The 13,603-nt window shown below is 40.1% G+C and overlaps 1 protein-coding gene across 1 annotated transcript in view; it reads right to left on the reverse strand.

The window, feature by feature from the left end:
• Positions 1 to 9,608, reverse strand: part of epb41l4a (erythrocyte membrane protein band 4.1 like 4A) — an 87,225-nt gene extending 77,617 nt beyond the window's left edge. The window contains exon 1 of the mRNA XM_017710771.2: positions 9,026 to 9,608. Coding sequence (XP_017566260.1) covers positions 9,026 to 9,124 — 99 coding nt within the window. The 5' untranslated portion in view covers positions 9,125 to 9,608. The remainder of the gene's footprint in view (positions 1 to 9,025) is intronic.
• Between the last annotated feature and the right edge of the window lie 3,995 nt (positions 9,609 to 13,603).

Raw genomic sequence — 13,603 nt, forward strand, 5'->3', positions numbered from 1 at the left:
GGAGGATGACCAACACAAACCGTGAAGCAGCAGAAGAGCTATATTAATAACTATTTGTATTTATATCCCCTCAGGGGATGCTTGAATTTTGAAACTTATGTACATCAAACAAATAATATTCAGTTAAGTCATCATGGAAAAGATGAATTAGTACTACAGCTCTACTGATCCTACCAACACTTATTGTCATGTTGGTGGTTAATCTGAAATATTAGGCTTTCTGTCCAGCTCCTGAAAGCCTAACCAATGGGAGGGCTAGCTTGGTTGTGTATAGCTCTCCAAGATGATTACTTTACCTTGCTATATACTCATTAGTTTTTAACTAGGGTTCAAACACAAAGTGTGTAGAACCCTACGCACCCTACTGTTTTATTTGTTTGTTTGTTTTTTTTTGCTTTTGAAATTTTACTTTTTCTACTTGTTCTCAATTTTAATAGAAATTTCTTTTCTACGTTTATCATATAATTGGTCTCAGTAGGTTAATCTGTCCTTGTGTATATAAATAAATGAATAAATGAATGAATAAATGAATTGGACGTTCTCTGAAGGCCTGCACATTCAATTTTGTTGAATGCACAGCTTCTGAACTTTTCAATTTATATGATATTATGTGTTCGTAAGTAAAAGAGGGGATATTTTACTGATTTATATTGAATTAATAGTTAGTGTTGTGCATATGAACTTGCTATTCCAAAGTGAAACAACAACCTTTACAAATATGATATGTTTGTTTTTTCTGGACATCGAAAACAAATGAAAAAATGTTGGAAGTACAGACTTGAAGCTGTCAGTCCCGAATATAAATTGAATGCAAATGTAACTCCTTATGTGACTGTGTGATGAAGCACGCTATTAATTACATTTAAATGGAGAATGACTAATGACTCAACAGTTCTAGGTATACCTATGTGCACAGCTCCAGTTCAGGCAGAGTGGCAGAAGTTCTACTGCATGCTCTGAAGGTATTCTGAGTGCAGGCTTGGAGAATGCCTGTGCCTGTCTCCGGCAGGGCCATAAACTTCGACACTAAATCACACACCTACCCACCCACCCAGCTGCACACCCACACACATTGCTCACACATTCGCTGGGGAAACTTATATCACCATATATATATATGCACCATATTTAATGCTTTTAATGCTTTTATTGTCTGACACATCAACACAAAAAAAATCGAGACATGGCCGATTCAGCTGCAACCAAATGAACATCTGCAGGATGTGATGAAATCAGACCACAAAGATCCACTACCAGGCCACCTCAGCACAACTGTGGGAAACATCAGTCAGCATGGGCCAACATCCCCTGTTGAAATGGACTGTTCCAATTTCAGGTGAGCATGTCTGCATTTGGTCCCAAACCCTTGCATGAACAGCCTCAAGTCTGTGACCAACTGACCAGACTCTTGACATCTGTCAAGCGTGTTGTGGAAGCCTCCTTCAACCAGTGCTTGTTTTGGGGATGTTCTGACTTTAATTTCATTGCTCAGTTGGGCTTAAATCAGGAAACTGTCCTGGCATTTTACCCCTTTTCTGATTAACTCCTTGGCTAACTGTGCAGTATTCTTTGGGTCACCGTCTGTCTGCATTATAAACTTGAGCCCAATAAGTTTGGAGGCATATTCTTGAATGTGGGAAGGCAAGGTGATTATCCAACCCTCAGAATGAATTCTGCTGCCATTACCACCACACATCACCAGTGAGTCAGTCCCAAAAGCAGCCATGTATGTCTATGCCATGACACTGGCTTGATCATGATGCACTTGCTTAAGATCATTGGAAGTCCCTCTCTTTCCACACTTTTTCTTTCCCATCACTTAGATAAAGCTTAATCTTCACCTCATTTTGCTTCAGGATTTTCTGGCTCATCTTTACACTTCTACACTGCTCCTTCTGTTCTGCTGATGAGAGGTTCACATCTTGTATTTCCTCCTCTTGAAGTCTTCCACAAATGGTTGTCGGCTGCTGTGGTCTTCCTGGGATGACCTGACCACTGCAAACTGCTTACGCCTCCTGGAGTGTTTCTTTCTTTTTCAAAATATTCCGTACTCTTGTTGTTGTTCTTGGAATGCCCAGTTGTTCTGCAACTGTTCTAGCTGGTACTGGTTTTAATGTCAGTCTTCAGCCTAATCCCATTTCACCCCTTTCCTCTGTGATTAGCCATCCGTTTTGTGCCTACAGGTAGGGTCTTCCAATTTTTGTTGAGATAGAGGAGTAGGTGAAGTGTTAGGGCTACACCGTCCTCCAAACGGAGTGTTATGAGAAGGAAAAAAAAACAGATGGCTGTGCAAGCGACCACAGGAACCGACAAGCGTACAGATTTTCTCTGTTAAAAATCACAATAACCACTGTATTATCTTAGTTTAATGTTGTTTCAATGTATTATAGTCCTTTCTTGACAAAAAGCATAAAGGTTCGCTAATAGTATGCTAATGTCTCGGTAGCTAGCTGTTCCACCTTGAATAGTCTAGCAGTATTGACATCTGAAGCACCAGAGTTTAAATGCTGCACCATTTAAGGAGGAAAGGGTTTATTGAAACAAGAAGCCGGTCATTTTTCGCAGGGAAAGATTTCAACCACTACCCCTCATAACTCGATAGTTCGATGAGGCAAGGTGACACTTGAAAACATGAGACAGCCATAGTCAATTCTCTAGTTCTTCACCTTTCTTTAACGTCCAAACAAGACCAAAACAATGCAAAATCCAATGACTTCCACCAAGCTTACACATGTATGCTTATGGGTGGTTTTACAGTTCAGTGAACATGGAACACCTGAACAATCACCTGTTACTCAATTGTCACAATACACAATACACAATACTGGTTCACACAACAAATGACAAGAACATTACAGCTTACATGGTACAGAAAACACTGCCCTAAAATGAAGGCTGCCTTTCTGTGCTTTAGTTTATATCATTTGATCCAGAACACAGATCTAATGAATATATAACAAAAATAACCTCACATTTTCCCAATACATCTCACAGTATTCTGAGGGTAATGGACAGAGTATATGATCCAATATTGTATGGTGTTTGAGTTGTTGTGTGCTGACTGACCACTGCAAAATGCTTTGGTCTATTACACACTGAATGTCCAAAACATGAGAAACATCTGCTGTTTCCAGGTAAATCCCTATAATAAAAAGGGCAGCAAAGCATGAATGCCCAAACATCAGTGCCTATCAGGTGCATCCCTTCAGGGCAGCAGTTCATCCATCTGAAAATGGATTTTTGTCGGCAGGATAACGCCCTGGGTCACAAGGCCAAGATTGTCCAGGAATGTTTCCATGAACATGAGACTGAATGCAGAAGCCTATCCACTCCCCTCTCAATTCAGTTGTACATCTGCGGGATGAGAGAAAGCAGTCTGGAACACAGTTCCACTACTAGCTAGCTTAACACACCTCAATACTGTGGGAAAGCACCCGATTTAGTATGTTGAGTCCATGCCTCAACGAATTGAGCAACGGAGGTTATGGGATTCAACCCAATATTATGAAGGCCTCTCTAATGTTTTGTTTGCCGGGTGTACAATGGTAACTAATTAGCTTACTGGCACTTGATAAATGCTCAACCAATGGGTTTTTTCATAATAACTAGAGTGACCATATGGCAGCGTGCAATATGGCACATGCTGCTGTGCTAACAGAGACGGTAGTCCCATTAGAAATCCCATTAATCGCAGCGCAGAGGTCCCCTGATCCAAAGGCTGCATTAGTCCGCCTTCAATCCAGTCAAAGGAAATCTCTTCCATCTCATCACACCCATACTATGGAGGGATTCCTCCTCCATTGTGTCGAGCCAGCACCAGTGTGTGTCGGGCACCAGGCACGCTCCCAAATGTATCACCGCACCCTCCCCTCCTCCTCGCTCTGGCAGGAGAGAGGGGTGTGGTAGGGGAGATGGGGCCGAATCAGTGACGCCTTAGTGTCCCTGCACACGTCCCTAATCTTCACTTTCTCCATGCATCTCAGCGCCCCAGCCTAGGCCGACTATAGCGTGATATATTAACGTTGTGATCAATAAGACACTGATTTTATGGAGCTAAGAAAAATAAAGCTCTGCTGATCATTCTAACATCATTTTAACAACAAATGGTCTTAAACGCTGAAATTAATGAAGCTTATATGTGTTAATTCACCTGAAGGTTGGCGTGCAGGCTGCTGGTCACCACAGGAACGCAGAAAAGAATCTTGCCTAGCTAGTAGCTAAGGAAACGGCAAAGAGAAAGATTTAAGACAAACATGGATAATTTGGAGATTGGTATGGACTTATTAGCATTTATAACGACTCCAGCTGGTTTCCTGATACATTTAATCTGCAATGAGAAACTATAAAACACTAAAAAGTCCTAAAGCTGAAGTCAACTTCTCATCCGCCAGCTTCTCGTTCAAATTCTCCTGTTCCTCCTTAAATGGTGCAGAAGTTATATTATAGGCACCATTAAAGGTGGAAGAGGAAAATTAGAACAAGAAGCTGGTGAATGAAAAGCGACTTCAGCCTGGAAAAAGTCAAACGTTGAAAGACATTTTACGAGAAACTATTCCACTTTAAAAAAAAAAAAAAAAAAAGCATAAAGCAAAGCAAGGTGAGCGTGTTTTCGTTTAGATTTTTTAGTCTACACAAGGACATTAGCCAGCATGTATTAAGACAGATTTTCAGGCAAGATGGTAAAACGTTACTTCAATTCTGTTCAAATTAGGGAAGGACATTTGAGTCAAATTTACCATTGCAAACCTAATGCATACTGGATGTCAACAACTAAGCATCTTACTAATACTGTACTATATAAACCCAGAACAAGAGCATAAACCATAGAAGGTTGCATGTCGCTTGAAAGTTTTTCACCTTGTACATTTTGTAAGTTAGCTAACTGATACCAAACCATAAATTTGCTAAATGATATTGAAAGTTTTATTCCACGAAACCTATAATAAATAGAGTGCAAAATCAGCTTAAGCTCATCAGCGCTTATCTGCATTGCTTCCTAGAGTTCAGCCGGCAGCAGTAGTCTTTATATGTTTCTGTCTTTGGACTATAGAGAAAAGAAACTGATCAAGACAAAAGATGCAGGTTGTGTGCTGCCCTCTGTTGGATCGTACCATTTAGACTTCTCATGGTTATCCAATATAAGAATATATATATATATATATATATATATATTTTTTTTTTTTTTTTTTTACGTAATGATAGAGAGAGATCTGCATAGCAAAAATGTTACATTTCATATTCAGCAAACTTTCTTGACTTTTCAAACATGCAACTCCTCTCTAAGCCAAACACGACTGCCAGTTCTCAATTGTCACATTTCTTAAATTTGACTAACAAAACAACATAAAGCCCAAAACAGCATAGACATTGGAGAGCAAGGAGCAGAGCCTCCAAATGATTTGCTTTTATCATTTTAATTCAGAACTTTTCGCAGAAATGATCTCAGTGCTCAATGCATTGTGCATGTTTTCTTATTTTAGTAATAGAAATGAGCAGGTGGATACTGTCATGCTATCAATCTCTATAAAGAGCTATAAATAAGCTAGTAAATTCACAGAAGTTCATGGTTTTCCTCACATCAGAAGAGGCTATTTGTTGCAATATAAAACAAGCCACCAAAAACTGGTGTCTTATCAGTGTCATTTTGACCAACACCAATCAGCAGAACCTCAATGTCGTAGATCAGGCCTTTCTCCAGCTACACTATCATATGCTAGTCTGAGCTACATGAAGGTCAATAAACCACTTTGCTTAGTTTTATTCTGACAACACGAAAGCTCAGGCCACAGAGTTGGAGCTTTTCTGTTCAGGCTCCAGCTCCTGTTGCGGCCTTGAGGGCACTTAGCCGGATACACAACACGAGATTCTTCAGGCATGAAATGCAGCCCATTCTTTGTGTCCGTCCAGGGACGCAACCTGTTACAATAAGGGTACCATTGTGTGGGAGGAAAGTGGAAAAACAGAGATGATTTAAATCGCGCTGGGGACTCGAATTCAGCCCAGGTTAAAAAAAAAACAAAAAGCTTTGTCTTTGTTAAAATATTACCAAATGTCAGGAGGCCACAGCCTGCACAGGCCAGAGAAAACAAACCTTGCCTTGCCAGCCTAAGCCGCTGTCTCTGGGCCGTCTTTCTTTTGTGGCGATGGAAACACGTGAGCTGCTCTGTTCCTCGCGCAGAATCCCGCACACCCTGTGGGCAAACTCAATGGGCTCTTTGTGCGGAATGCGTGTGTGCGTGAGTGTGTGTGAATGACCAAGTGTGTGGCTCGACAACAAGAGGGGACACTGCTAAGACCCCAGAGCAGCTTTCTAGCCCCAGAGACCAAATCTCTTGTTGTCATTCACAAATATTCCACAAACTCCATGCTACTGTGATATGACACTGACAACAGCTTGGAAAAGTATATTGTGACATCATTTAGCCTGATAATGACACTATGTTATCATACTGTCCATCCTAACTCCGACTATAATGGAAAAGTTTTATTTTGCACTTGATTGTTTTTTTTCTCAGTATCAGATAAAAACTGTTCATGACGTACAGTTATAAACATTCCTAATGTAGACTCATAAGAAAGCTATGATCAACGATTATGCGTCAAAACACCTGGCAAACAGCCAACTCATAGCAAACCACTACAAACATTCAAATGGTAGACCAAATAAGCAAGACTGTAGTCTACAACAGTGGTCACCAGCGCCCCTCCTGGAGATCTACCTTCCTTTAGGTTTCCAGGGACTTCTGAAGCTGCGCAGCTATTAGGTAGATCTGGTGGGGATGGAGCTGAAGCTTGCAGAAAAGTAGATCTTTAGGAGCAGAGTTGGTGGCAACTGGGACTATAACATCAGGGGGAATTCCACCAATTTTTCAAAATTTCATCATTCAGCTGTAAACTGCCATTCAGTGAAATGGTTCTTTGTAGAAAACCTAACCAATTCAGACTCTTTTGCTTCTCACTGCAGAAAATACCATTGTGAACCAAAGGCTCAGAAGATTTAAGCTCTTTCCTAATAATATGGATTTAGTTAGCAGAACTGACTGAACACATGAAGGAGTCTCCCACACCATCACAGAGAAACTGTTGGGTCATAGTGGCCTTTCACTGACCGCACGCTTGCTCTTGCTCACTCGCCGTTTCTTCTCTCCTCATTGCTTTCATGGTCAGACCACACCCCTGAACAAGGGGTTAAAAAGTCGACTCTGACACCTTTTCACTACATTGATATCAGCCTGGGGTTTGGGAGTTTTAACACAGTTACTGTACTGAGAGTGTCATTCTCAGGCAATATCCATTACTTCAATGCTCTTTGGTAAAGTGATTACAACATACAGGACAAACAGTGGATAATATATCCTTCTGATGTAATCCTGGAATCCTAGATACACCAGCTTTGGTGCCCTGTCCTACACTGAAACACCAACCTCTTGAGGTACTCCAGAACTGTCAAGGGTGCATTATACTCAGATCAGACCTAAATGAAGTCCAGGAGGAGGTCAGTCCAGCCCATCTACAGCTCCAGCTCCACTCATAGAGGGCCCATACTGAGCAGAGAGGGAGCCGCCAAACGGCCCACCTGCTCCGCTTAGCATTAACAATTAAAAGTGGATGAGCAACCTGATATCGCTGGCGTGGTGTGTGCACATGCGTGTGTGGGTGGTTGTCCGTCCCATAAGGAGCCATCAAAAAACTAAGGACGCACGCAAGAAACAAAACGAGCGGAACATCAGAGGAGACGAGGCCCGGCAGAGCATTTGGGCCAATAGGACCAGTTTAACAAGAGGAAGAAAAAGAGACGGATGTCCAGCTCTTTGAATACGAACGGAGAGTTCAGTCCATATCCAGAGTAATGAGGCTCCTTTTTATGGTCTTTTATAAGTCTTTCACTTTCTTTCAGAGGAGATGTGGCCCAAATGAAAACAAATTATGCATTTAAAATCTAGAAAAGAGGATCAGACACAACAAATGTTGACCACTGCTGCTTTATGTGTGATAAATGGATTTATGTTAAATAATAAACAGGTAATAATAAAGGTAATAAGCAAAGCTCCTCTATACAGTTTTACTGTATAGCTACAGAATGTGAGGTTTTCCCAGTATTGTGGCCAAAATTACTGGCCGCTTACAAGCCTCCCTGAAAAGCACAATGACTAGCCAATGACAATGTCTATGGAAGCCTGATTCTGGAAAATAAAAAAAAATAATAATCAGAAAGTTTTCCATAATCGTGACTTAGTATCTCAAAAAAACAGGACAAACTTTCTCATTATTACAAGATTTAGTTTCATAATCGTGACTTAAAATGTCTTGACTTAATATCTCTCATAATTATGACTTACTATGTCATGATTATGCATTACAATCTCATAATTACAATCTACTATGACTTAACTACTATCTCCTCATTACGATTTAGTATCCCACAATAATGAGATTCAGCCTCGTAATTATGACTTAATATCTCGTAGTCCTGACTTGAGACACCAGCTGTATAATGACCTACTGTGTCATAATTGACTTACAATCTCATAACTATGCCTTAGCATCTCATAATGATGAGATTCAATCTCATAAATATGACTTAACATCTCATAATAATGACTATGTCAAAATGACGACTTGGTATCTCATAATTATGACATAGTCTTTCATAAATATGACTTAGAATCTCATAATTGTGAGAAACTTTCCTCATTATTAGGAGACACAAAGTGATTATTATGACGTACAAAGTCGTAATTGTGAGAAACTACGTCAAAATTATGGAACATTTTCTCATGAATGACTTACTACATATATGTGTATTTTTCCCCATTGGCAGAAATTGGCTCTCATAGATTCCTGCCTCTCACTCAGTATGTGTTGAATGTTACCATTGTGTCTGCTAGGTGTGGCACACTAACATATGACGAGCCTGGGTCTGGAATAGGTGTGGAACTGATGGGATTCTCCTGGAACAGCATCCAGACAAAGAAAGGAGACAGGTAGCGAGAGGTTTGAGGAGCTCAAAGTGAGCGTTTCTCACCTTAATGGCCTGCTGCTGAGAGGTTAAGGTGAGCTTGGTCTCGTCCAGCAGCAGCACCTCGCAGTAAAACTCCTCTTGCACCGAGCAGAAACAGCTCATGTTGCTCCAGACTCGCACAAAAATCCCTCACACGAATTCGCGCTTACACCAACCTGCTGTTCGGCATGACAGCGTTCACCAGCAGCCCGGACAGACACCTTACGTGAGAGACTGAAGTCACTTTTTCCTCAGAGGACTCCTTTGTTTGACGTACTGAGGCAAAACGAGCGAGTGTAACGAGATTGTTTCCCCTCTGTTGTTGCTTATTCTCCCCTCATGGCGAGTGAAACAATTCCACGAGCATTTTCTTCCCTTTGTTGGAAACACGAAGAGCAAGTGACAGTTCAAAACACTGATGGAGTCTCATGAGAGTACTGGCAGGTGGAGTTTTGCAAAAAAAAAAAAGTTAATTCCTCCGTTTTCTGACTGTTTTCAGTCAGTGCTTCTTGTCAGTTTTCATCGGTAGCCGCTGTTTGGGTTAGCAGCAGGCGGAATGTTCCCAGCAATCCTAGAAACGTAGACGCTTTGAATACATGACTCCGGCGGTCCGTTGCCAAGGAGCTATTATTTTCCCACCCGTATTCCGGAGAAATACCCGCCCCCGCGCTTTGATTGGCTAGTAGTGCAGACTCTCAAAGCGCAGCCATGTAGATATTCTGCGCTCAAGCGGTCCATTGATTTGCATATCGCACAGGGGATTGACTCGTTGTTGTGGTGCTAATTTGCATACTGCCCAAGGATTGGCGGGCTGTTTACGAGCCGATTCTGTCTGAGGGAACGGTTGGGGGGATGGGGGGCTGATTGGGGGGTGTTTATGAATACAGGTGGGAAGCAAAAAAGGACCCAGGAGCTGCGTGTCTTTCTGACACGGTTCCTCCCAGACTCCGCCCTCATCCACTCCACTTTCTCGGACGGAGAAAGTGCTCAGAACAGCGCGGCTTTCCTGCCATCTGTCGGGAGGGAAATGAAAGCGTAACTCGTTACTTACTTTTACTAGAAAATGACATATTAGTCAGTATGAGTGACGTAAAAATGAATCTAACGTTTTTAACGTTAGCGCACCTGTTGAAGAGCTAAAGCAGTAAAGCGCCAGTGAAATACAGTCCCGAGCCACAACTTCACACACAGGGCTGTTGATTTCCGCCTGTTTTTCTCTTTCTCCTTGTTTAGCAGCGTTTTAAGAGTTTATATCTCAAAATACTGACTTCATGACTGAAAAATTACTTTATGCTTCAGTACTTAATAACTCAAACTTAATTACTCAAAATAATAACGTATTTTCTTGAAATAATGATGTAGTAGCTCGAGATAATGAATTATTTCCCCGAAATATTAACTCAGTATTTCAAAATAATGACTTATTTTTTCGAAATATTATTTTAATATGTCAAAATAATGAATTTTTGTTTTCGAAATATCGACTTAATGTCAAAATAAAGACTTATATTTCGAAATATTGACTTAATATGTCAAAATAATGACTTATTTTTTCAAAATATTAACCTTATTCTTCTTCTTTCGGCTGCTCCCTTTAAGGGTCGCCACAGCGGATCATCTGCCTCCATCTTGCCCTATCCATTCCTTCCTCTACTTTCACACCAACCATCTCCATGTCCACCTTCACTACATCCATAAACCTTCTCTGAGGTCTACCTCTTCTCCTTCTACCCGGCAGCTCCATCTCCAACATTCTTTGCCCAATATATCCACTATTCCTCCTCAACACATGTCCAAACCATCTCAACCTGGCCTCTCTGGCTTTATCTCCAAACTGCTCCACCTTCACTGTCCCTCTGATCTGCTCATTTCTAATCTTGTCCAGCCTTGTCACTCCCAACGAAAATCTCAGCATCTTCATCTCCGCCACTTCCAGCTCAACCTCCTGTCTTTTAGACAGAGCCACAATCTGCAAAACATACATCATAGCAGGACGCACTACTGTCTTGTAAACCGTCCCTTTCACTCTTGCTGCTATTCTTCTGTCACAAATATTAACCTAATATGTCAAAATAATGACTTTTTTAAAATATTGACTTAATATGTCAAAATAATGATTTTATTTTTGAAATATTGACTTAATATCTCAAAATATTGACTTTTTTGTCCTTGCAATATATATTTAAAACAATGACATATTCTTGAACTGCTGACCTGATGTCTTATAATAATTACGTATCTTCTCAAAATATAGATTGACATAAAATATCAAAGTAATGATGTATTTTCTCAAAATATTGACATAATATCTCAAAATATTGGCATTTTATCTTGAAATAATGATTATGTTTCAAAATAGTGACTTAATATCTAAAATAATGACTTTTCTCTTTCAATGTTGACTTAATTTCTCACCATTATGACACATTGTCTCAGTATAATGACTTTTTTTTTCAAACATAATGACTTAATATCTGAAAATAATTATTTATTTTCTTGAAATATTGACTTAGTATCTTGATTAAGTTCTTCAAATGTAATAATTCATTCTTTTGAGATTCTAAGTTAAAAGTTTTAGGAAATAATTCTTTATTTCCAGATGCTAAGTGAATATTTTGACATACTTCTATCATAAACAGAAAAAGAGTAAAAATAGGTACTTACCTATATTCTGGAGAAACACTGTCCCTTAAGTCACCAGGAGTCGGAAAACCACCTGACAGCACTTATAATATTGTCTCCCTCTACCTGGCAGGGCCTCCATGGTTTTCCACTAGTTCTAAGCAGTATAAACAGATATTTAATGGCCCCCAGGCCACAAAGGGGCTGCACGAATATGTCGTTCTTTCTGTTGTCGTTTTTTGTTTTTTAACGTCATTTGTGTGAATCACAACACTGGCAGAAAAAATATCTTACAAACACATCATTGATGACTTGCGTTAAAATAAAAGCAGAAATGATGCACATACCATGCCACTTTATTTACACAGACAAGTTAAAGTACACTACACCAGATGTTGGAACATTGCTGTGAGGATTTGATTGCATTCAGACACAAGAGCATTAGTGAGGTCAGTTGCTGATGTTGGATGATGAGTTCCGGATCACAAACGCCACCCTAACTCATCCCAGAGATTTTGGATGGCGCTCCATCACTACAGAGAATGCAATTTACATTTTATACATTTACCGCATTTAGCAGACGCTCTTATCCAGAGCGACTTACAAGAAGTGCTTTGTCTATCTAGAGAAAGTATCTTTGCTAGTGACCAATAGGTTAGAGAGAAAGACAGTCCTGAGCTCAGATACTGCTAGAAACAAAAGTCACTGTAGACACCAAGAATAAAGGAACAGAGTTGAACACAGAACAATGCAATGCAATGCAATGCAATACGATACAATACAGTACCAGTAAACTACAATACACAGTGCATTCAACAATAAAGTGACTACAATAAAAAATAATATATAAGTGCAGCACAATATTGCAGCAATTCTGCTGCACCACAGCTCCACAGTCTAAATTGCTACATTTCCCTTGGGATCAATAAAGTGTCTGTCTGTCTGTCTGTCTGTCTGTCTGTCTGTCTGTCTGTCTATCTATCTATCTATCTATCTATCTATCTATCTATATATCTATCTATCTATCTATCTATCAGTCGGGGGGCTTTATACCCCTCTAGTCGATGCTTAGTATTGGGCATGAGGACCTTAAGCTCATGTGCGGCTACTAAGGAGATTTACCACGGTTTCAACATCATTAACATGTAGGTTCACTGGTGGTTTTGGACAGTAAATAAAATGGCTGTATTTGTGTTGTAGACATTGTGACCCCTGGTTCCCATCAGCAACACTGTAAAGAAATCTGAGTCACTAGATTTTTACTTCTCAGCACTTAAACTGTATAGAAATTTTGAAAAACTGGTGGGATTCCCCTTAAATACTTTGATAAATCAGTGCCTCTTACGTCAGATAGTGTATGTGCAACTGTTTAATGTAATAGCTTTTTGTAACGTAACCTTTAGAGGCATTTAACATGTCACACGTCTGGCTCCTATCACCATCACAGTGACCAGTTCTAACACAATACATTTCTCCAGAGCGGTCTGCTTCATATCAAAATATTAAAGAAGCTGAATGTGTTAATTATACGAGGGGTCTAGATACTGATGGACAGTGTAAGATTAAAGGTCAATTCCACTGGTTTTTTAAAAATGTACATATAATTCTGTGGTCATAGTCATTCTGAGTGATCTGCTTTGAAATTGTTCATTTGTAGAGAAATTTACTGACAGTGGTGCTGACAGGAACCAGGGGTCACAACACAAATGTAGGCATTTTATTTACTATCCAAAACCACCAGTGCTTGCCTTTTTGTGTGTAATGTTGATGATAAACATTAAGTAAAATAGTAATAAATCTGAAAAACAAAATTCAGGGGAGACTATTTTGCCTTAACCTGTCCAGGGTGTATCCTGCCTTCCGCCCGATGACCGCTGGGATAGGCTCCAGCACCCCCTCGCAACCCTGAAGGGGAATCGGCTTAGAAAATGTGTGTGTGTGTGTGTATTTTGCTTTAGATCACCCGTTTTATATATATAT

The sequence above is a fragment of the Pygocentrus nattereri genome, chromosome 18 (assembly GCF_015220715.1).
Source record: "Pygocentrus nattereri isolate fPygNat1 chromosome 18, fPygNat1.pri, whole genome shotgun sequence".
Lineage (NCBI taxonomy): Eukaryota > Metazoa > Chordata > Actinopteri > Characiformes > Serrasalmidae > Pygocentrus > Pygocentrus nattereri.